Source organism: Podarcis tiliguerta (genome assembly GCF_965153285.1).
Source record: "Podarcis tiliguerta genome assembly, chromosome: 9".
In the NCBI taxonomy this organism is placed as follows: domain Eukaryota; kingdom Metazoa; phylum Chordata; class Lepidosauria; order Squamata; family Lacertidae; genus Podarcis; species Podarcis tiliguerta.
This window is the reverse complement of record NC_139542.1, coordinates 28,084,671-28,110,341: the sequence shown is the minus strand read 5'-3', so window position 1 is coordinate 28,110,341 and position 25,671 is coordinate 28,084,671. Positions and strand designations below refer to the sequence as shown.

Here is a 25,671-nt window from a genome sequence, read left to right as displayed (position 1 = left end):
CCCTAACTAACTACAATTAACAGGATTCTATGGGAAGCCATGACTGTTTCAAGTGGTATGACACTTATTTAAATGGTGTAAATGTGGCAAAAAATATATATGATATGGCTGCCTACCATAAATGAAGCGGATAATCCAGAGTGTTGCTCCAGTGCTGGTCTGAAACTTGTTGAAAGCTGAAATACCCCTGTAGGACACATCTGTTCCAGGGTGTAACTTTGATTAAAGAGGTCACCTCTTTTTCTTGACTGAACTTAGGTCAAGCTGGTATGTCTTCTGCCACCTCTGGTGGCAAAGGTACGATGCCGAGAGCTGAGGGAGTTTCTGGAAAGAGGTTGGCAAGGAAACATTTTCCATTTCATTTCACTCTTAGTATGTATGCCTCCTTTCCATATTACTATAAACAAGGCAGTTTGCAAGCTGAAGAAACAACGAAATAGACAGCAAAGATCACACACCTAATAACAATATGATCCAATACAAAAAAAGTTATAATAAAAACATAACTTTAAAATAAACATTATTGGGAGCAGGGGTAGAGAAAGCACAGTACATTTTTATTCCTCTTCTGTGGAAATGCCTGCAAGAACCACAGTACCACTGTCTGAAGTCTGAAACGATCTTCAGTTTATTGTCCCTCACCCAGTGTATTACTGACTCTGGACGCTGTTTCAACTCTTCCACAGCTTTGCCTGAATTCACTGAGACTCATTTAAGCCTATGGGACAAAATCATTGTAAACTATGGACTATGGATGCCTTGGGAGATGTAGTCTACTCTAAAACATTTGGAGGGCACAAGATTGGTGAAAGCTAAACTATGGATTTATTCCTCATAATTGCTTATTGTAAACACAGCATTTTTATAAAATAATCAGTAACTGATAACTAAACTCTTGTTGCATTCTGAACTGGAGGCTAATAAATGGATATGTTCTCATTGATTATATTAGGTGATATAATATAATTGGATTGCTTTATTTATTTATTTATTTTTTAAGCAGCCAAAACTTTCTTGGAGCTACATTCCACAGGCAAAAACTTCTGTAGGGCACCCACAGAGCTGTCCTGTAACGTAATACATTTGAGGTGGGGTAAAAGTGTAAAATTCTTGTGTCCATCAAATGGCCTGTGAAAAATGGCACAGGCAGTGAAAACATTTGGCCTCTTCCTTTGTACTTCTTTATTAAAGCTGTTGGTGGTATTTTTGTTTCTGGCTTAGGAAACTCTAGGAAGAGGCTGATGTGCTCAGTGTGCAATAAGAGGTGTTCTTCAGCAACAAATCTTCAAGAGCATCGAAAGGTCAGTAAAATGAAGGCTGACCCCCAGCAGGTTGTGACTCTGCCGAGGTAGAAGGCCATAGAGTAGGGTCGCTAGAGAGCTGCTGAAATTCAGACTATCGTTTTTCTCATGTTCACAAAGACAGTAGTCTGCTTAGATCCTGAGATTTTTATTTTCACAACCACACAGTAAATGAAAAGAAAATGATCTTTTGTTTCTCTTCTTTTCTTTCGTTTGCTGTGATCAGGACTTTATCTTTCTGTTATGTTTTCACTTTTCAGTCAAATTCCATGTAGAACACTGAATATATTCTGAATCCATTAAACTTAAAACACCCTAAAAGAATAATTGGATAACTGGCAAATCCACATAAGGAATTAATTTCTTTTAACAGAAGCCCACTGCATATTGTTCGTACTGCTAAAGGCTATTAATGCTAAGAGTCAAAGCAGCAAGTAGCATGCAACAAAAATAATCAGGATTTAAAATAAAATAAAATAAAATAAAAGCTTACTGTTCTAACCTTTACAAATTATGGAAACAAAGCAAAGAGGTATCTCTGCAAATAGATATCTGTTTGCCTGGTATGCAAAATGCACTTTGCTTCTGCTTGTGACAGATTGAGGGGACACAATAGCCCTGATCCTGCAAATCTTGTTCAAAATACCTCTGGCATTTTGAGATTTTTCTAGGTATCAGCCACACATTTGCAAGCTAATCAGGTACTCTTAATTGTTAGAAACAGATTTTTAAAATGAAAAGTGACGTTCCCAACTTTTCTGTCTAATACCAAATTCTGCACTTATACTGTATAATTATTTTCTATTCGAAAAGTGCATCTACACTATTTTCAGTTGACTTAAACTAAATCACATTTTGGGGGGCATCCTTTTATGTGTAGAAGAACTTGCAGTTGTTGCAACTTCAGGACACTGAAGACACAAAGACATTTGCTGAGAATTCATAGGGCATTTTAATTGCATTAATAAGCACCCTTTAACTGCATTAATAAACCTGCCTGAATTTCACTTCAGTTTGCTCGGGTTTTTGTCAGGTTTCTACTGCTGCCTGCCCTTATTCTTTGCCAGTGTTATTGATTGCCAGACTTTATATCTTGTTTTGCAGCAACACCAAGTTATAGGACCTCTTATAAGAATCCCAGCAGCAGCATAAATAACCAGTCTCTCTACAACTCAGCAATGTTGCCTCCATGCCACTGTATGCTAGTACCATATAAAGGGTTTTGGGGGGGGGCAGGGGAGATTTTGGGTATCTTTTATTTACGTAAAAATAGCTTTAGTGAGAGTTTTGAGGTTTATGTGGCAAATAAGGCACAGCTGGGAAGACAGATTCTATTATTTAGGCTGCATTTATTATAGTGCGATACTGGAAAGGGAGATGAAAATCTTCTGTAGATTTTCTTTTAAAAACTCTTTAAAAATATATTGTTTGCATTAATCTTCTTCTGACCTTTTAGCTGCAGACAGTCTTCAGAAAGAAATGTTGAAGATTTTTTACTTTGTGTCTAGCTAAGTATCACATCGGGAGTAGGAGCTCATTGCTCGTAAAACCTGGTTTAAGATTGGTCTTATAAGAAGAAAGCTGGTTGTGTTTCCCTCTTTATTTTACAAATATCCCAGAAAGCTGTACAAAAAGCCATAAACTGGAAAATCATTCCTTTGAGATGTACAATTAAGTTCTACTTAAAGCTATGGCATTGAGATTATGTGGTGAACCAGCTGCACTGATGGCCACATAGGGTTCCATCACTGTAAGCATTTGTTGCTGGGAGAATCATGCCAAATACAGACTGTATGTCTGAACAAGTTCACCTTTGAGGTTGAGGTTGAATCCTGACAAGACAGAAGTACTGTTTTGGGGGGACAGGAGGCAGGCGGGTGTGGAGGACTCCCTGGTCCTGAATGGGGTAACTGTGCCCTGAAGGACCAGGTGGACAGCCTGGGAGTCATTTTGGACTCACAGCTGTCCATGGAGGCACAGGTTAATTCTGTGTCCAGGGCGGCTGTCTACCAGCTCCATCTGATATGCAGGCTGAGACCCTATCTGCCTGTGGACTGCCTCACCAGAGTGGTGCATGCTCTAGTTATCTCCTGCTTGGACTACTGCAATGCGCTCTATGTGGGGCTACATTTGAAGGTGACTCGGAAACTACAGCTAATCCAGAATGTGGCAGCTAGACTGGTGACTGGGAGCGGCCACCGAGACCACATAACACCGGTCTTGAAAGACCTACGTTGGCACCCAGTATGTTTCCGAGCACAATTCAAAGTGTTGGTGCTGACCTTTAAAGCCCTAAATGGCCTCGGTCCAGTATATCTGAAGAAGCGTCTCCACCTCCATCGTTCTGCCCGAGGGCCTTCTGGCGGTTCCCTCACTGCGAGAAGCCAAGTTACAAGGAACCAGACAGAGGGCCTTTTCGGTAGTGGCACCCGCCCTGTGGAACACCCTCCCACCAGATGCCCTCCCAGCCAGATGGGCCGGGTATAAATAAATTATTATTACTATTACTATTATTACTATTACTATTATTATTATTATTATTATTACCTAAATGCAGGTCTGCATCAGCATACAGAAATTCCACTTTATTTTGTGGCAGCTGCCTTTGACAACCAGCTTGTTATTTGGGGTGGTGGTATCCGTTACAGTTTAACCACATTTGGTTCATGCTAATTCAGATGTACCTGTGAAAGGTGTGGCAGTCTGGATAGGCCTTTAGGCCTGTTGATCTGACTGGCTGAAGATCAAGTACGACATAGTGGCAAACAAGGGTCAATACTCTAAGTTATTATAAAATTTAGTGATCTTAGGCATATGAAACAAAGATCGGCCTTATCATTGGACCATCTAGCCCAGTCTTTTTCAACCTTGGATCCCTGATGTTAGATTACAACTCACATTTTGCCTAACCATTGGCTAAACTGGCTGGAGATGATGGGAGTTGTAGTCTGATCTAGCCAATGCTACAGTCTTGGGTAACCTTTAACTCTCCAAATGTTGTTGGACTACAGCACACATTATCCCTGGTATTGGCTGGGACTGATGGGAATTGAGAGTCCAACAATATCTGAAGCTCCAAAGGTTCCCCAGCCCTGCAATATGATCTACTTAGACTAGCAAGGTCTCAGGCACAGTTGTGCCAGCCCTCCTGACCAGGATCCTTTTAATTGGTTTAGGACTTTGGTTATACCAAGCATGTGCCCTACAGTGGTACCTTGGGTTAAGTACTTAATTCGTTCCGGAGGTCCGTTCTTAGCCTGAAACTATTCTTAACCTGAAGCACCACTTTAGCTAATGGGGCCTCCTGCTGCCACTGCGCCGCCAGAGCCCGATTTCTGTTCTTATCCTGAAGCAAAGTTCTTAACCTGAAGCACTATTTCTGGGTTAGCGGTGTGTGTAACCTGAAGCGTATGTAACCTGAAGCGTATGTAACCTGAAGCGTATGTAACCCAAGGTACCACTGTATTAATGGGTTCCTGTGACTTGAAAACAAAATGCCAACTGAAAACATCCCTTAAAATTCAGACCTATGAGGATTCTTTTGTTTCCCGCGCAGATTCTAGTTTACCTGTATACTAATTTACCTGCCCTTCACATTTTTTAATATTATCTCTAAGCAGTTTGTTTAATAGCTACCTTCAAAGGCAAAAAACTGATCCAAATACAGGAACAGTTTTGGGAGGGTAGTGATACAGAATGAGAAATCTCTTTCACAGACATATATTTGTGAAGTTAATTCCTGCATAAAGCCTAGAACTAGCCAGCTATTTCGAATTGTCTTAAAAGTTTGAAAGGTCAGATCACATTGCTTGGATTAGTGAATCTCTTTAGGGGCTTATAGTATTAGTTGAGTTCTAAGGAAAAACAATCAGGCAGATTTATGGACTGTAAGTCAAAGTCTGTCAGGAATTACCCAATCTGAGGGGTATCCCTAAACATTGCTATGCAAGTATTTCAGAGAGTGTTACTTGTTCTGTAATTATTCTTTCCTCTTGATTTTCTTCCAACTGTTCTTTGGTTGCTGCTGCACACATAAGGTTTTTTTGGTTTGGGGTTTTTTGAAGGGCAAAAGACACCTTTCTACTCACCAAACCAGTAGATTAAAGGACAAACCAGGTGTGATGGCAGCAGCTTTTAATGTGTCTGCCTCCTTTGCCTAAAGAGCAAGGGGGAAGTTTACCTCAACAATAAAAAAGTACATAGGAAAGAGGACCTGAACCCTGATGCTCTGGGCACCTTTTGCAGTTCCCTGGTTAAATTTGTACCCCATTATTCCTCCCAACAGAGCCCAGGTCAGTAAACAGCAAAATATTTAAACATAATTAATGTTTTGTGTTCTATTTTCCTCTTTGAGGAGATTAGAAATTTCCACATCCACTTTAGATAACCCTCAGTTTCCTATTATGTCCAAATCCTAACTCTGGATAACATAGTTAAGATTAACCAGTTTGGGTTTGGATATTACAACAAGTATTGGTTAATCTAAAATGGAAGCAAAAATATCTGAATTTATCACTGTAGCTGCACCCAGAGGAGGAGGGGGACAATGCACATCTGGATTTTGCTGTAGCTCATTCTCATAATGTACAGGCCTACAATTTTGAGAAATTAAAGAGAATCCTCTATCTAGGCATGATGCTGTACCCAGATTATGACACCATGCAAAATTTATGGTGCTGTAACTTTCCTTCTGATCCCAGTCCTAACACGGAGGTGGGAATTTGGAGCAGACTCTTGATTATATAAACATTGGGCATTTGATGGGTTTCAAGTTCCACAAAGGTCTATCTGGAACAAATAATTAAATGGAAAAAAAGCTTTTCATAGAAGTATCAAAGCCACATAAAAATTATTTCTGCAGCAACATTTGGAATTACAGGTTTCTTGGAAAGCAGAGAACAAAAGCAAATGTAGAGAAAGAGGTCAAATATATCATCTAGTTTTGAATTTAGTCATACTTATAGTACCCCCACTGAAATGATTGGAACTAAGGTGCTAAATCCATACTGTGGTTACCGCCTAGTTGGTTATCATGCAAAGTTAATCTATGTCAAGTTCACCTTTGGAAAGTTTGGCAAATTATTTTTTGTCCTTTTTAATAAGACAAATGAAGATTTCTGAAACTGTCACTTTTAAAAAATGAAGAAATATGTTCATTTCAGACCTTGGTTAGGCTCAAGCAATTCGGACAATTAGTGTTTTTTCTCCCCAGACATCTTTGTCCAGAAGCTTGGTACTCAAAGGACGGTAATATAGAGTTATATTTACAATTTTAAAATCATTGCTACTTTGGAAACTATGATAGTAGCCAAGAGAATGATTTCCAGTGCATTTCTTATGCAAGTTTACTAATAAATGACTGCCACTGTATTCAATAGGGCTTACTCTCTGGTATGTATGACTAGTGTTTATAAGTACGTTAGACTATAATTATATTCTTCTTAGAAGTCAGTGCACATTATTGAAATGTTCTCTGTATTTTCAGGCTTTATGCTAGAAGAAAAAAGGTTATGTATAAAAATTGCCTATTCTGAGAGAATTATTTTTTTTTGGGGGGGGGGGGTGAACACATATTCTACAGTAGTCCTAGAAATGTTGATTTTTAATTTTTTTAAGAGTGGGTTATGATTGTGGACTGTGAGGTAATTTTTGTTCACTGCAATGAACTTTTTAATTTTGGAAATGTGGTTGTTAAGCGAAGGAGTTAAGGAAGGAAGTACATCCATGAGCATTAGCATAGCTCCGAGCTAAGGAATAATTACAGTCTATTTGAGATGTTCTTTTATTAGCTTAAGATGTGTGATCTTGTGTAAGACACATACTTAATTATCATTAAATACTCATATTGCAGGTTCATGAGATCTTTGAGTGTCAGGAATGTGACAAGAAATTTATTTCAGCTAACCAGCTAAAACGCCATATGATTACTCACTCAGGTAAAAACCTTTTTCCTTTTTTATTAAATCAAGCTTCACATAATACCTTGAATTGCTATTGTATAGATTTTTGTTGTTGTATTGGGCTTTGCATTAACAAACAGGTAAGACCTAATAATGAGGCTCTTTGGTAGTTGGTTCCATAACCTAGTTTTGTCAATTTAAGTGGAGGGAAGTCTGTGGCCCTTCAGATGTTGTTGGATTCCACTGCCCTTCAGGTCAGGAATAATGGGATTTGTGGCCCCAACATCTGGAGAGGTTCAGTTTATTCATCCCTGATTTTAGATGGCTGATCACATGAATAAGGTATATACTGCAGCTCTGAACACTTGCTTGTTACACTTGCTTCTATTGTAAGTGTGTTTGGAGTTTTGGCAGCCTAAAAATGATTTAGCTAAAAGGACTGATTTAATTGGTTTGAGGGTTTCAGCTAACGCATATAATACTAATACTTTACAATTAATAGGTTGAGCATTTCCTTTTAGAAAACCCCAAGTTTATTATATAGGCTCCTGCTTCCACATATCTTTTTTCTTCTTCTTGGACACACTTGCATCATGATATTTGCCTTGAAACTTGATTGAATAGTTATTAAAAAAAATATTTAGTAGGCTCATTGTATGGTAGAAATAATGTAAGCGATGCAGAGATGGCTTGAGGAAATGGCTTTTTTCCGGGACGTTTCCTTGGGCTGAAATAAATGGGGAGGTATTTAAATTATCTATTGGTCTCTAGGTATCAACAAGATTCTTCCATTGTTTCTAAAGCAGACCATATAAACCTTTAGGCAATAGCCTGAGCAGGCACCCTTTATCAATGATGGAACTGGCAGAGGAGAAGCCATGTAGAATTTGCAAGAAACACTGTTTTGTCTGATTGGACTCTGCCACTTATTTCTGTTCATTAAGCTCTGGCATTTCCACATCTTTCACTCAATAATTGGAAAAAGGTGCAATCAAAACCTGAATTTTTGTTCCCTTCCTAAATGCTTTAAAACAGGGTTTCAACATTGCTAAAAGGGTTGATGTTTAGCTGCTATCTCCATTTCATTGCATGCTTGAAGTGCATTTGTTTAAACAAGCAAACAAAAAGGACTGTATCTCAGGGGCATTTAGCTGAGTTTTGAGATTCTGGATTAGAATATTCTACATTGTAGTGCTAGGCTTCATATAGCAACTGAAACACAAAAGCATATACACACCAACTCTGGTTGTTTTAAAAACGAATCTGCTATGTATATTGTTAATTAAGTTTTAAAACATTTAAACTGTCATGCCCTCTTTCACATTTGTAGTCTGGCAACAGGCTTTGCCTCTTTGAAGTCATTCTCTTTTGATTTAAGCTAATTAATCAGAGTTTAGTTTTAGCCATGATTGTTGCAAAGAACGTGCCAATTTCTCGAGATGCGCCATGGCTCATCTTTTACGAAGCGACTTAACTGTGTAACATAAAGGGCATTAGATGTCTTTCTAATTGGTTTAATCTTAATTGGGTTGACTTCATTGCAGAAATCTCTCCAACGAGATGGCTGTCTCTGCCTTTCATCTTCTACCCCTATATAAACAGGAGATTAAATGTCCCCCCCACTCATTTTCTGCAGAAAAACGCCCCTACACCTGCGAGGTTTGCAATAAGTCCTTCAAACGACTTGATCAAGTGACTGCACACAAAATAATACACAGTGAAGATAAACCCTATAAATGCAAGCTTTGTGGAAAGGGATTTGCCCACAGAAATGTTTACAAGAATCACAAGAAGGTAAAAACAAAAACAAAAACAAAAAAACACTCTGCTGTTGTTGTTTACAGCTCTGCCAGGCTTAGATTTGCAGCTGTTGCTCATTTTAGTGATGGATCAGTGCGCTTTGGCATGCTTAGAAACATGAGCTTCAAATCTTGCAAAATATATTAGCTAGCGTTCCTTTGCGATAGCCTAGATATCTAGATCATATACGGGTCCTTTGTGATTGTTTCTTTCTTTCTAATCAGTCCAAACTAGTTCAACTGATTGCATACTTGTTTTGATTTTGTTCCTTTAGGAATTTATTTTTTAAAAGAGTAACTTCTTAACTGTATCTATCTATCGTGATGTTGCAGTCATTTTTTCTTTTTGTGGCAGACATTATCAGGAGAGCCATTAAAGTTTGCACTGACGACATTTCAGTTAGACATGATTTCAGCAACAGAAGAAAACTCTGCCCCCAAAGTACAGAGGGACCTCACATTCAGGCTCCACTAAACGACTCCTGGCTGTGTGATTTAAGCTCCAATCTGCCTGCCCTAATTTTGATAATGCCTGTCATTACTTTTGACCCTGGGTTACGTTTTCAATGGCACGGCTGCACCCTTGACTGCTGCTGCTGCTTCAGAATTGCAAGACTGTAAAAAATTATCTGGCTGGTTTCCTGCTTAGTCTTTGAAACCCTACTGCTCCTTCCCTCCACCCGCCCCTTGCGCCAACACTTTGATGAAATAGATATACCAATACTTACACATTTTTCACAGTTTGGCTCATGTTATATGCCATCTGGGAATCTGGCACCGGATCTTTGCACCATCTTTTGTGTTTTCAGCCATAAATCATATGAAAGTAATAATAATAACCAGAATGCTTCTAACAGGGTGAAACAACGATGACTGTTCTTTCTAAGGCAGACAGGATGCATGAGCCCGTTGAAAGACACAAGAGCTTGCATATCAGGACCATAGCTTACATATGTAATGACCTTTTAAAAATACAACTTACAAACTGGCTCCCATTGAGAGCAAAGTGACTGAAAGCTATTCTGAGTAGTCAACTTTAAATTAAAAAGAGAGGGAGAGAGAAAGGAGGGGGAAAACATGCCCCCCCCCCAGTAATCTCTGTGCCCTGAAGCATTATTCATTCAATAAATATTGAAAACCTAGTGTGGACCTTGCCCTTGAAATTGCTTTGAGAGTCATGGAAATATGTCCACATTGGTGTATTTTTATGTATGAGATGTGAAGATTGAATTATGGCATTTCCATTTTGGAAAGCTCAAGCAGCAGAGCTGGGATGGGCCCCAGCCTCAGTCTCTGAACCCCTGGATTTGAAGCTCATTAACAATATTGGACCTAGTAGATCAGGGATGGACTTGCTTCAGTTTGCATGGTATGCTTTTCTTTCTATCTTGCTTGAATACTCCTGGCCCCACAGTGTGCTTTTTTCAAAGCTGGGTATCACTGGTCTTCGTGGTGTGATCAAGAATATGCATGTTTGCTTAAGAAGTGCCTAGCTTGATTCAAAGCAAGATAAATCAAGTCCTACATTTGCAAGCAGGGGTGTCAATGTGAATAAGATATTGAGGGGGCCAAGATAAGCCCCACCCTGCACAATCGATCACATGATGCGGTGCGCACACACCACACCTCAGATATTTTACTGGGGGGCAAAAGCCCCCTCGTCTCCTAGGAGCTGGCTTCTATGTTTGCAAGCACTGCTGCAAACAGAAGACACAAGATGGCCCCTGGCACATTGGCTTGTGGTTCACCAAGGGATTGAGACCCCCTTCCTGCCCATTCCTATGGCAGACCATCGGTCTGAATGAACAAGTCTGAGACTATTCAGTGCTAAAAAAGATAAAGACCTGAATCATGGTTACCAATAAGAATAGTTGACTCAATTTGCATGAATTATACAGATTAAGCAAATGTGTATATTCTGCATAGTTAATTCTGCAGCTGTAGTTTAGGGTAAAAGGTGGAAAGCTAAGTTGCCTCCAAGAACTGGAAATTCTTCCTCTGAGCTATAGACAGGCTCAGAGAGTTTTCAGCCCTATTTGTACAGTTTTAAGGGGTGAAGCTTTAAAAGAGCAAGCAGTGCTCCCTCAAAACCCTTCAATTGTTCCACGTCATTAAAACAGCAAGTAAAAATTGGCATAAACTACACTAAATGAGCTACAGTGGCTGTTACAGAAGCTCGTGAATCTCAGCTTTCTTTTTTCTCTTTTAAACCCTTATGGTTTCAAAGATAAGACTGGGAAACATGATAGCAATTTGGGCTGGAAGCTCAGAAACCAGATGGCAAGTGAAAAGGAACTGTAATTCATTCATTTTCTCTAAGTTTACTAAAGTTCTTAGTTTTAAGCTCAGAACTGAAAGATTACAAGTTTTCAAATTTTTAGCATTTGGCGATAATAATTCTGTAGTAAGAAGCTATCCACGCTAGTGCCTGAGACACAGCAACTGATATGAAAATACCTGCTAATTATATTGGCTATGGCTATGTACAATTAAATATACCAGTGAGCTGTAGCAGTTAGGGTTCATGCGGTTCATGAGCTGTTTGTGACTGTGGTCCAAAACAGACTGACTTCATACACTTTTCTCACAGTCTGGCTCCACCACCAAAAGTGAGCTGAGTTGTGGAGAAAAGTTTCTGAAGCAACATATTGCAACTAGGTCAGCTGGGAAGCAGACAAGTTTATCTCATCTCACCTATGTACAACTTTTGTTGCAAAAAGCAGACCCCACCCCTCCCTTTAAAGATGAATGAAGTATTAGCCTATGTCTCTCTGTGTGGTTAAAGGAATATGAATGGACGCCAGTACTGTAATTCTATTTTTGCTCTCAAGTCTACTTCACAGAGTGTAGTAAACCGGTCCCTGGGCTCTTGTATTTCAGTCTATATGTGGAGGCTCCCATGTTTGAACCTTCCTTCATAACAATAACAAATCACTAAGTATAGAGAAATAGCATTTCAAGGGCTGGGCAACAATACTCCTCCCCCCCCCCTCATGTCTAGCTTTCTCTAGCTTTCTCTATGCAGGTTTTGTTTGGGGGGGGGGTTATGGAAGAGCATTCTGTCATGTGAACCCCCACCTGCCATTTGAAATGGTACTGTCTAGGTGAAGGGTTGACACTACCTCAGGGAAATCTACATCTGAGGTACCCACTTGTAATCTCTTTTTGTATGCATTTTGTGCTACTCTGAGTAGTGCTTCATTTGTAAAATATCAGGGACTGGTTCTGAGTCATATAAACAAGTTTATCTGGAAATCTTCTCTTTAATTTATGGATTTAACTGGAGTAATTGTGCACATTTGTTTTATTTATCTGATTTAGGAAATGTATACACTACTGACCATTTTTAGCAAAGTCTCTATAGAGTGGCTTACAAGGTGTCATAAAATGTTACAAAACAGAAATGGGAATACAGTAAAGACATTATAAAAATCTGTTGAACCTGTTCAAACATATGCTGCCTGTTCCTGTGCTTCTCCCAGGAAACAGGTTATATTATAGCAGCCTTCTCCAACCTTTAGATGTTTTAGACCACTACTCCCAATAGTCAGGGATGATGGGAACTGCAGTCCTTTCACATTTGGAGGGCACCTGCTTTGGGGGGATAAATGGGAGGGAAATGCAGGAAGCAAAAGTGTAGTTTAGTGGCCAACATGTTTTGGACCTTGTTAGTGAGTTCTACAAATAAAAATATTTGTATAGTTAACAGAACTGTGTATTAGAGATAAGACCTAGTCAAATGAAGCTCTGTTTCTGTGTGGTTTTAAGAAGGGAAAGCCATAGCTTAGTGATAGAGCATACACAGTTCAGCTCCTGTGCTCAGGTTAGCTGAATTGGGAAAGAGCTCCTTTGGTGACTTTGGAGAAGCAGTGCCATTCAGAATATGCAGAATACTGGGCTAGATGAACCATATCAAAGGCCTGCTTAGTAGCAGACATCTCCTGATCCGCAAGCCTGATTTGATCCAGTAGTTACCAAAAATTCCAAAACACATCTAACAAATCATATCAAAGCACCAACTTTGGTGCTTTATTATTCGTCTGCAACAGGCATGGCTTGGTCAGAAGAGCAAAATCCAACTCCTATAACAAAAAACATGTTTTTCAAATTTGATACCGTCAAATATAAATCCATGATAATCTTGTGGTCTTTGCACTGAATTGGTATTAGAACCATTTCTCTTAAGAATATTTAATGAAAAACAGGACATGGGGATTGTGCCCTCTGGGAGGGTTTTATTATATGCTTTGGGCAGAGGTTGCCTTGACGCCTATGGATAATTTTTTTATGGATACATAATCTGGTGGTGTGCTGGAGCATCAGAACAAACTTGGCTGACTCGAAGTGTGTGTTTGACTATTTTCCAAGTTTACCCAGTGCTGTAACTGATGTGGTTTAACATAGTCTTTTCGCAACAAGGAGTTGATTTCATTTTGAGGTGGCCCAGTTATCCATGTGTAGCATATAAAACACTTGCACTGCAATGGTTCTTATCACCTCAGATTATAAAATGGCTAACAATAGCACCTTGGTTGTACACACTTTCATTATTTCACTTTGTATAGTGCAGGGCTTGTCTACAATGAAGTTTACTGTGTGTCTGCAGCGGTTAACATTCCTATTTAATTTGCACAATCTACATGACACTACCTTCCAACAACACCAACCCTGATGCTCTCCCCTTGTAAATGTGGTTTTAGCCATACAGGGATAATCTAATGAACTGGGGGAAATTTGCCCTCAAACCGCTTCACTCGGGTCACAGACTATGTGTTGCAGTTCTTTCGGAGAGGTGAATCACCACTTTCTTCTCTTCCCCTTTGCATGACCACTACTTCCCTCGTGCTTTCATTTCCTTTTATGTACATTCTTGTAGCTATTTCTGGCACGCTCCTGAACGAAGTGTAGCCTTAAGACATTTCTTAATTTTGCTCCTTCAGATTTGCACAAAACCAGAAAATTACACAAACCAGTCACATTAAAAATGGTTTCCCGAACATTTATATTTGGCTGACTATGTTCTTTTGTTTACATCCTGGGCTCAGGGCTCATCCAATCCTGGGTAAATCCCATAAAAGGAGGATTCTGGGGAGTGACTTACCCCACTCCAAACTTAGTTTAGCTCAGTCATGTGACCTATTAAGCCAATAGAATTTACTTGAGCAGAAGGGTTGGTGTAAGTCAAGGGTGGTTTAAGCTGACACAGCTGGTAGTAGCCCCACTCCTGAACCAAGTTTGGGGAAAAAATTGCCCTGGCTTCCTATCATTTGGATTGCTTTATAAGTGACTCGGTCAGCCACACTCTCTCAGCCTAATCCTACCCCACAGGGTTTTTGCGACAATAACAGGCGGGGAGGCATGTGCGTTGCACTGTTTTGTGGCGTAGGATAACAAGCTAGGTTTGTACAATAAATGTTTCCAGCTCTGCTTTCCTGATCCATTGCCCCACCACCCTGGCTGATGCCTTTTATGTTTAACTAGTAACTGTGGAGACATTAGCAGACCCTGGGTAAAGGGGGCATGGGGATGCAAGGCGGAGAGGAAAGCACAGTGTCCCTACAGATTTGCCATAAAAAGAAGTGCTTTATTGAGCGCTCCACATGCATAAGCAGAGTGTCTAATAAAAACATATGCATTCTTGGCAACTACTCCCAATCAAAACAACTTAAAAACCCTGCTGCATGCAGAGAGGTCAGTTATCTGAGACACCCCTAATGAGACTGGGTGCCTCTACCTGATGAGGGAGAGGAGAATCTCTTTAAGAAACTGGATCTAAAGGCTACCTGTATATACCTTTCAGGGTTTTCTAATATATCAGGCCACAGCTTCACATTACAGATAGGCTTTAGAAGATGTTTGAGATCTTCACAATGGTTTCATGGATCATGTTTCCTCACATGTAACATGCTACTCATTTGTAATATTTGGGTAGTGGAGGAAGAGGAGGAGGACTATGTGTGTGCTTGGGCATAATAAATTCTTTTTATTTCTTTGAGAGCTGCTTTATATCACTATGTATGTTGAATTGGTTTAGTACAGAATATGACTAGAATACTTCAGGATAGTTTGCATATTTGATTCCCTAAGAATTGTGGAAGCATGGTTGGGCTGTATAAGAGACCTCTGATGATTTCCCATCCTCTGATATGGCATCTTCACTCTGGGCAAGAAGAGCTAGAAAGAGGTCATAGTCTGGAGATCTCCCCTTGATCTGCCCAAGAGCTGGCAGGATCAATATTGTCATTAACAGCAATCAAGAAGGAGGTACAGAATGAGAATCATTTGCATTTGTAATACTGGGTGCATTTTTTTTACATCCCTTGTTATTGCATATTTATAATGTTGAAAGTAATTGAAAAGGAGCAAAAATAGAATAGAAATTACATGAAGCTGATAAAATCTGAAAGAAAATAAACACCACTTAGAAATGTAAATTAATAAAACCATTTCCTACTAAATGAATTGCTGTACTGAGCCTCTAATTCTATTGATGTTCCAAACTCTGCATAGCTTCCAAAAGAGTGACCAAATGTATGCAGTTCAACCATCTTTACATTTATTACTATGTACTCTGTCTACTGGTCTACTCTACTATGAGGAACTGTTCGGTCTTCCACTGTTGTAGAACAAGCTGCTTCACTTATAACCTAGAAAATATGTGTCTTCAAACAGCAGTTGATCAGCACTGCAAAGGGCTTTGGAAATTCTACATGATTTCACTCATGTGGGCTTGTGTTAGGAAGAAAAATTAGTCAAAACTCTTGATAAATATAGTTCCTTCAAGTGTGAGCACAGTCAACAAAGTTCTGCATGTAGTTATCTGAGAGCCAATTGAAACATTATAGCTCCCATGCGAAGGCTGATTAAAAAGTGTTTATCCTCATGCTTTGTATGCTAGGCATAACATTTAAAAGCCTCTTACACTATATATTGGCTCAGATTTGTACAAGGGCCAGCAATTGCTTGGGGTGTGCATTGCTGCTACTGGTGTGAAAACACTGCACATTTTGGTAAATGGAAGGAATGACAAGCTTTTAAATGCTACTCACAATGCTTTTGGGAGTCTGTAACATTTAAAATTGGCCTGATAATTCTTGTAAGGGAGTGACAGTGGTTTTGGTGTTCAGGATAGTGGTTTAGAAAAGCCGATAAAGGGCTGTTAAGTGGCAAAGCAAGAGAAACTCTGCAGCTCTTCTGAATGAAACCTAAGGGCTTGTTTACATGATCTAGGAATAGTGCGACCAGATGCCAATGAAGACAAGATTCCTGCACCTTTTAATAGTGGCATAGGAGAGGGAATTTCAGCAGGTCTAGAGTGCAAACTACACATGCTGAAATTCATTTTTCCAAAGGTGTAGGAGTCCTGCCCTCTTTTGCATCTGGATACCATACAAGGAAAGCAGAGTTGATACAGCTGAATTAACCATTCTTCATGCAGGAAATAAATCCCAGAGTGATATAGTCATACTTTCAGGTTCAAGGTCTACAGTTTCCCCACTTTATTCTTTGCACAAGAGGCAAGGCAAGTCCAAATACTTCTGATTATCTGGGGGTACTTTCTATGCTCTCAGTTTGATTTAGCCTCTGATCAGATTAAAAGAAATCAGAAGGTAAATCTATTTAAGATGTTCAAAAAGCCAGATAGCTGATCACCTAAGCAAGCCCCAAGTGTGTTTTTAAATGAGGGCGGGGGATTTTTCACTCATGCATGGTGCCAGATTAACAGCCCTAGAGACTGAAGCCTTCTATTTATCCACAGAACAGGTACAGCACAGTCAGCAGCCATGCAAGCTTTCCCACAGCAAAGTATCAACCAAATGTCTCAACCCTGTTCTGGAGGAACCACCTGTTGAGGTGAGAAGGTAGTTCAGTCTCTTTATGTCCAGACTTGATTTGGCTTTTCTGTAGCAACTGCTGTTAAAGAGCCACACCAATAGCCCTAACAAGGATGTGGACTTTGGAGAAAAGCATCCAGCCTTTTGTGTAGGCCACATCCATTTAAAAAAAGTGGTGTTAACTGATAACACAATATTTTGTTCTATGCAATGGAGGAACAACTTTGAAAATATGGCTCAATGATTTTTCCGGATGAAGAATTTTCACATCACCTGCCATAGATTATCAGAAAACGACAACAGGGGAGCATGGTCATTTTAGTTTCTTCTGCCTCCTGATTATTGTGAAGAGGCTGAGAAAACAAATCCTATGCTTCTCAGCAGGAAATTATGCTGCTGTACATGCAGAAGGCATGCTGTTTTTGGTTAAAAGGGGGAAAGGAAAGGTTTCTTCTGTCTCCCACTGCTGGTTTCAACGTTCCCGTTCACAATGAAAGCTTGAGAAGGAGATGGAAGACTGTTGAGGCCACGCTTCACTCATTTGCCTGAGCTCTCTTGGGAAAACCTAAAGCAGCTCAAGTCCCCCTTCCCCCCTGAGCATTTTCCAGAACTGTTTGCAGAGGGTGGGGGTGAATGCAAAGTGAAGAACAATGTTGTGGTTTTTAACTTGTTTTATTTTTAAAATTTATATCCTGACCTTCCTCCCAAAGGAGCTCAGGGTGGGAAAATGGTGTGGGAAGTAGTTCCAGATGCACTTGAGCAGAAAATCCCACTCTGCCTTTCCTTTCTGTCCTTCTGCAGCTAGTCTAGAATGCATATCTGTAATGGGGGAAAGGCAGCAAAACCTATGGGCAGATGGTGCATTATATGTGAAAGATGCTCTGTTCTCTGTTTCCATGCCTTGTTCTACAGTAGCAATCTATTATCGATCACAATTCCTATGATCTGCCAGGGGCTTCTCTTTGAAGGTGTTCTTAGTGCATTAAGTGAGAGCAGCAAGGCACATAATGTTTCTAGTGGCTGTTCTCTAGCTATGAAATATCCTCCTCCTTAAAGTTTGTCAAAGTCCAGAAGCAATGTTAAACTTCTTTTATTTAAGAGATACTTATTGGGATAGTTTAGCTCCATGTTTTAATCTGTATTACCTCTGGTTACAAACTTAATTCATTCCAGAGGTCAGTTCTTAACCTGAAACTGTTCTTAACCTGAGGTACCAGTTTAACTAATGGGGCCTCCCGCTGATGCCGTGCCGCTGACACGCAATTTCTGTTCTCATCCTGGACCAAAGTTCTTAACCTGGGTTAGTGGAGTCTGTAACCCGAAGTGTTTGTAACCTGAGGTGTTTGTAATCCGAGGTACCACTATAGTCATATACAATCCAGATTACAGTGATGTGCTCTATGTGTGCCTTGCTCTGCAGAGCCTGGAAAATCTTCCTGGGGTGCAAAACTACTTTGGATTCATTTGCAATTGTTTCCAGTTGGTTTCTGAACACAATGCAAAGTCCCGGTCCTAACCTACAAAGACTTAAATGGTTTGGGGGCAGGATATTTGAAGGGCTGTCTTGTCCCATGTAATGCTGTCTGTCGACTGTGCTCCGTACTGGAGGCCCTGTGTCTCACCAGTTTCAGAAGCATAAAAGACAGCCAAGCAGTGCCTTTTTTTGTTGCAGCATCTGCATTGCGGGCCTCCTCTTCCTAGAGAGGAAGTTCAGTTGGCTTCCTCTCTCTTAAGCTTTAGGTGCCTTCCTAAGACTTAAAGAAAATTATCAAGCTTTTAATGTGGCTTAGAGCTTTGTCTCCCTGTTTCAGCGCTGAATTGTTTTATATTTCTCTTGGTGTTATTGTATGGAACTGAATTTATTAATTTTGAACTGCTGTTTTTTGTGAGCTGATTTGAGTTTATTTTATAAATAAAAGCCAGGTATATATATTTTTAATAAATAAATAAAGTAGATATATCCAGATACACAAGTGTAAACATAATAACAGCAACAAACCCAGGGCACAACTCATGCTTATTCAATTCACTGGTGGCCTTTTCATTGGGTTGTATCCAATGGGCCTCTTCCAGTTACGGAGCAGAAAGCAAGGGAGGCAATTTTCACCACTTATCTCTTCATCCTGCAGCTCCCAAGTTCCCTTAAATTCTGTTCTGGAGGATTGGGGACTCTCTAGCCAGTGTAAGAAGTATTGCAGGGTGCAGCAGGGGAAGAGGAAATAGGTGAAAATTGTCTATCCCCATTCCATTATTAGGCCTTCACTTTCAGAAATTGAAAGACCCCTTCTATCCAATAGATAGGTAAAAGGTAAAGGTACCCCTGCCCGTTCGGGCCAGTCTTGCCAGACTCTAGGGTTGTGTGCCCATCTCACTCAAAGAGGCCAAGGGCCAGCGCTGTCTGCAGACACTTCCGGGTCACGTGGCCAGTGTGACAAGCTGCATCTGGCGAGCCAGCGCAGCACACGGAACTCCGTTTACCTTCCCGCTGGTAAGCGGTCCCAATTTATCTACTTGCACCCGGAGGTGCTTTCGAACTGCTAGGTTGGCAGATGCTGGGACCGAATGACAGGAGCGCACGCCGCCACAGGGATTCGAACCGCCGACCATGCGATCTGCAAGTCCTAGGCGCTGAGGTTTTACCCACAGCGCCACCCGTGTCCCTATCCAATAGATACAACCCATTCATTTTTATGTAGCTGAATTTTTCTGAAGGAACTCTGTGATACTACAAAACTACTTCATTTTTCGAAGAATTTCAGAACTGCAGGTGGTGTTTTGGCTTCATATTTTTTATAATAAATTATGTCTGGAAAAGCTTGTTGATTGGGTAAATGTGTAAGTGAGGCAAACATGAGGGAAAGCAGCTTATTCTAGTAGGGCAAGAAGTTCTTGCTTGAGCTGTATGTTAACCTTGGTCAACTTCAGAAATCCCTGGGAGGATATCGGTGAAAGCTGACTACAAAACTTTGGTGTAATGCAGTCCTTACAGGTTCTGGTACAGGTCTAAGTCACGAGCAATGCCTTTAAATAATTTTGCATTTTACATTTAATGGAATTTTGCATCTCTCCCACCCTGCCCTCTGTGTGGATACATAGAATTTGTGTTGCGTGTTCATTTTTACCTTAAGCAAAATACTGCTTTTGAATATAAATTTGTGTAGTAGCAATGCACTCTGAACTATAATGAAACAATTTTCACTGTCCTCCCAGTTAACAGAAATCTAGTGACTTTTGGTTAAAGTAAGTACTGTACAGTTCTAGATCTACCCAAGGGCATTAAACAACAACAAACCTCTTTCATGTATCTGTAAATGAGAGAAAATTAAAAACACAGAAATATCTTAACAACCTGATTATTCCAGTGTATTATACATTTTGCAGGAAGAAATCCAAGATGTATGAGGGGGGTGGGGGTGTCCTTTCAGGCTTTATGTTTTATTTATGATTTGAAGCTTATTTCAGCCACAAAGCACTTCAAATGCGGCCACAACAAAATCTACTCACCAAAATTTCGATACTACTGATCTCAGTTTCAAAATAATAAACAAGGTTGAACTGAGAGACGGGATTTGAGTTCTAACTTCATTCTTAAGCTTCAGAAAATAGAGCTAAGCAGCTGGCAGAAAAGTAGGTTGCAATTAAGCGGAGAAATGTCATTCTTTTATGTTGGGCATCTGAACCACACACAAAAATCTTGAGTGCGGTTTTTATCTCTATGGCCACGTTTATATGTACATTTCTCTGTTTGGTGCTCATCTGCTTGACACCACCCAAACATAAGCTTCTCCGTCACAGGAGCATGTGGTTTTAAGCCTTTGTTGCTTTTTTGGTGAACCGAGGCAATATCTCTTCTGAACTCAGCCAGCAAGGTTAGCCACAATTATTGTAATGACTTCCAATTGATCTCTCTGAGCCTTTCCCCTTTAAATATGTTGTCTTTCATCTACAGACCCATTCTGAGGAGAGACCATTTCAATGTGAGGAATGCAAAGCACTGTTCCGAACGCCATTCTCTCTGCAGAGACACCTTCTAATACATAACAGTAAGTGCTAATATAGAAGATCAAGAAGTTCCCACATATCACTGCTGTCTTGTAATCTGTGAAAGTAAGTGCACTGTTAGTTTAGAAGACTGTCTGGTGTAGGTTAGTATCAGAGTCTTTTCACTAAATGCACACACACAGAGGGGGGAGGAATGGTGAGGGAAAATTAGATAGCTGATTTTAAAACTCTAACCATGACTAGCAAAGTGGCATGTAGTTTATCAATAAACTAGTGATGCATTGTATCTTTGGCAGGGAACGGAGTCTTTGTCTGTTTGATTCAATAGAAAAACGATCTTTAATATACCATTAGGCTGAGAGCTACAGAAAGACAAATGTGTTTATTATTTAACAAACATCCCTGGGTGGTGAGTCCTTCTGTCAATGTGAGCAATACGAATGAGTTCTTCAGAAGATCTAATCCTGATTCAGTGCTCAAAATTGACGTGCCTGTTTTCTCAGCTCTTCCATCTACTCCTTACCCAGGAATAGCCAAATTTGTACAGCACACTTTGTCTCTCTAGTATAAAACTCCCGTGGTGAGTATCCTTCCCCTCCTGACCTTACCGCTTAGTACCATTCACCAGTAAATCCTGCCCATTTTGTAATGAGCTTCCCTTTTTTTCAAGATATGTCATTGGCAGGCAATGGTCGGTAAACTCCTAATGACCATCATTTGTGTGGTGAATGGTGGTAAATGATACACATGCAGCCTAGGACATTCACCCTAGGAATGTGGATCTCTACAGAGAGTGTGATGTATATTCCAATTCTGTGCTGCCTGTGATTAGCATAGGGAAGGGGCATAGGTCAGATGGTTTGATCCCTGGAATCTCCAGGTAGGGCAAGAAAAGCTCCTGTCTGAAACCCCAGAGAGCTGCTGGCAGTCAGAGTGGAAAATACTGAGCTAGATGGACCAATGGTGTTATGTACTGAAGTTCTCACCCTGGGCCAGCAGGGGGATACTGTAGATAGTTATGCAAATAAGGGATCGAAAGTGACGTTCAGTGATTGGATGGTTTTAGAAAGTTGTTACAGTAACGTTGTACTGGAGCTCTATATAAACAGGCTGACTGAACCCTTCAGTTCAGTTCTGTTCTGGCCTCTGAATAAACAAGAGCTGTTTGAAGAATCGCTGTGTCGTCTGATATGTTCACCCACAACTTAACAAATGGTATGGCTTGGGATAAGGCAGCTTCCTGTGCTCCTATGTTAGCACACATGAAGGGGAATATAATTGTATTTGTGGATATTTGAGGGTGATATATAAGGTGAAGTCATTGCGGAAGAATTAAAGTCCTTATGCAGAAATTTACCTCATGATTCAAATATTATCTGTGTCCTGAACTTGGTTGCCTTAGTCACAAGTTAGGTCTTCAGGAATGGTAGCCTCAGATGATCTGCCTTAAAGAATTGCGGGAAGGATTAGAACCTGATACATAAAGCATTGTGAACACTTAAACACATTATATAAATGATAAGTAGTATTATTGTAACCTGATACATTTTGTATGTGATGCTGCTCTCCACATGCCTGTGTTACACGGCAAGCTTTAGCTAATAATAGTAATAATAATAATAATAATAATAATAATAATAATAATAATTCATACCCTGCCCATCTGGCTGGGTTTCCCCAGCCACTCTGGGAGGCTTACAGCATATATAAAAACAACTAGAGTACTGCAGTATCCCATGTGAATTTGGGGGTCTGTTCAACAAACAAAAACATTTCAGTACCTTTCCTCACTGCTACTACTAGGAAGCAATTCAAAGGAAACTAAATTTGTGGCTGCGAAAGTCAAAGAATTCCCTATAGACTTCAAAATCTGTTTCCCCACCTTGAAATCCATTAGGCATTTTTTAAATCTCCTTGATGCCTGATCATCTTGATCGTTGTTCCTCTGGTGCCCATGCATGCCAGTTGAGATTTTGTTTGTGTATCTTTTGTATGACTCATAGAAGACCTGAGATTCTTAGATAATCCTTTGAGACTCAAAGGTGACGTGTACAGAAATGAAGAAAATGTGCCATGTTTGTACAGCATAATTGTGCTTGTAACAAGTTTCTGAAGGTATTGAATGATTCTTGTTTACTAGGCTGACCTTGTATAGAGTAAGCAAAATCCTGTAAAATGCCAAACACTACCCCGGTCCAATATTCATTCACTTCAACATTTTATAGCCTTCGTTTCTCTATTAAAAAAATGAAATGTCTAATGCCCAACTGTCAATAAAACAAAACCAACACAATATTATTCAGTACAATAAACTGATCTGTAGAAAACACAACTTGAAAAAAGAGACAATGCACGTATTTTTGTAAACTAAGAAATCTTTAATAACAATATATTTTTAAAATACCATGCAATACAATAAAATTAGTATATCTGCTTGCATTTTATGTTTTGTTGTATTCACAATAGTATGTGGCTGTCTGCAGCTTGCATTAGTTTTTGTGAGTTTACATTTTTCAGTGGTTTCAGAATGGTCAAGCAGGCCCAAATATATAAATAGCGATGACCAACACTTCCTCTCTATGTTTTTAGCTGTTTCTATTTTAGCTGCAAGCCACCTTAACTTTTTCATTGCTGAGAAATGTGCAAATTTGTCTTCACTTGAGTAATTTGTAGAATAGGAAAATACCTCCAAGATACACCTGGAATGCACACTGAGTGTAGATTTCTAAAATGGATGCCTGAAAAATGTGCTTTTTTGGACATCTCTCAAGGAACTGTAGCAGGAGGATTATACAGTAGTAACTTGGTTCTCAAATGGAATCCATTCAGGAAGTCTGTTTGACTTCTGAAAACATTCAAAAACCAAGGTTCAACTTCTGATTGGCTGCAGGAGTTTCCTGCACTCAACCGGAAGCTGCGGAAGGCACATTGGACATTCGGCTTCCAAAAAAAGTTCATAAATCGAAACACTCACTTCTGGGTTTGTGATGCTCGGGAGCCAAAACGTTTAGTCACAAGGTGTTCAAAAACCAAGCTATGACTGTATGCCACATGAAGTTAGGATACTTTTAAAAACAGTAGTTTTATAAGCACCCCTTAGTATGATAGTGGAAGTTAAGCTAAGTCTACTACTAACATAGCTTTATTCCTTTTCTCCCTCTGCAAGGTGAAAGAACCTTTAAGTGTGATCACTGTGATGCAACCTTCAAAAGGAAGGACACATTGAACGTTCACATACAAGTAGTTCATGATGGCCATAAGAAATACAAATGTGATTTGTGTGACAAAGCCTTTGTGACACCGTCTGTGCTTAAGAGTCATAAAAAAGTAAGTATAACCCGTAGCTTGTAAAAACTGAGGTCATTGTAATAGGTTAAATTCATTCAGTGTGTACTATGCTTACCTTTGAATATACAGATAATGGAATTTATTTTAAGGTAAATATTTTCAGCTGCGGATTGTCCATACCAACAGAGTAATAAATACTTATGAAAAGTGATAGCATATGCAAATATTAGAATCAAGGTAGCTGTAAACACAGTTTTCAAAAGCAAGCAATGAAGACCTCCAAGCTTATTGGTGTGATCCAATCTTATTTATGAATCAGTGGAGCTGTTTTAAGACTCCCCAATAATCTTTATTCCTTTGACTGCGACTTACTACAATTTTTTTCTCATATCTCACTCTCATTCCTTATTCTGATAACAATAGGATTGTTCATTAGCTTCAGAGAGAAATCTATGCAAGAACTTGTATTATTTTAATTGATTGGTTTGGGAAACATTGCAAATGTGGATGTAGACAAATACCCAGAAGGGTATGAAAGGCTGGAATAAATCATTCTTTCAACATTTCTTCTTCCATTGCCTTTGTATACCTGCTGACAGCTATTGAAAAAGCCCAATGACTCAAAGTACATAGCTTCTTGGGGAAAATGCTAAACTCTTCCCTTCTTTGTTAAGCCATTGCACGTTGTATGCCCTCTTAAGGCCAAGGCTGTGGTCTTGAGTTTGAAGTATTGACGGGTTTGTATTTGCCTTCACTTTGATTTCATTATTGTTTTGTGCTGTTGCATTTGATAAGATGAGCTAAGTCAACACTCTCTCCACCTCACTCTGTAAATCCTGACTTTCGATGAACAGAGTAAATATTGACATTGTTTATCCACTAGGGATGCAGGAGTTAGTGGCAGGATTTATTCGGATTAAAAGAAGTCTCTAGAAGGTCATATCCTCTGTAACCTTACCTAACTGGCAGGTAGACTTATGGTTTTGATTAAACTCTTAACAGTTTTGTAATGGAAAAAAGTTAACTATATTGATTTTTAAAATAAAATAAAATCCTGAACTAGTAGGCAGAAGCCTAAACCTTCGTTCAGAGGATATTTCTTCTTACAGTTGTATCCATGGAGAGATCAGGAATATATGTTGAGTTTTTGCCCTCTCATTCTTCTTCATTGGTCCTTACCGTGGAAAGAACTGGAAGTGACTGAACTGGAAAATTCTGCATTCGAACAAACGCAGTCTGCCTGAACTTTGCAAGACAGCACCCATTTGAGTGGCCAGAAGCACCCACTGTCTGCACTGTGATGTCCTTGGCTTTGATTTCTATTTATTAGAGCTTTTATAATCAGCCCTTCAGACTCTATCCAAATAAAAAGGTGCCAAATCTAGTTTGTGGGGCAGGAGTGTGCCATAATCTGAGTGCAGTCACTGAGAAGGCCTTTGCTCTTGTTCCAGACAGCTGAGTTTCCACCCTAGGTTGCGATGTCCTTCTGATCTATAGGAGTGGGCAGGGTAGTAAGGGAGGAGGCAATTCATACAGTAGATTGGAC

At 39.7% G+C, this 25,671-nt stretch overlaps 1 protein-coding gene across 3 annotated transcripts in view; it reads left to right on the top strand.

Moving 5' to 3' along the window:
* PRDM5 (PR/SET domain 5) overlaps positions 1 to 25,671 on the top strand; it is an 85,870-nt gene that overhangs the window by 28,365 nt on the left and 31,834 nt on the right. The window contains exons 8-13 of one of the 3 annotated variants that reach the window (XM_083457329.1): positions 1,222 to 1,301; positions 7,153 to 7,237; positions 8,838 to 8,995; positions 16,765 to 16,854; positions 20,785 to 20,878; positions 24,004 to 24,164. In XM_083457329.1, coding sequence (XP_083313455.1) covers positions 1,222 to 1,301; positions 7,153 to 7,237; positions 8,838 to 8,995; positions 16,765 to 16,854; positions 20,785 to 20,878; positions 24,004 to 24,164 — 668 coding nt within the window. Of the gene's footprint in view, positions 1 to 1,221; positions 1,302 to 7,152; positions 7,238 to 8,837; positions 8,996 to 16,759; positions 16,855 to 20,784; positions 20,879 to 24,003; positions 24,165 to 25,671 lie in introns of all 3 variants that reach the window. The other 2 variants (XM_083457330.1, XM_083457331.1) reach the window with 2 other exon arrangements.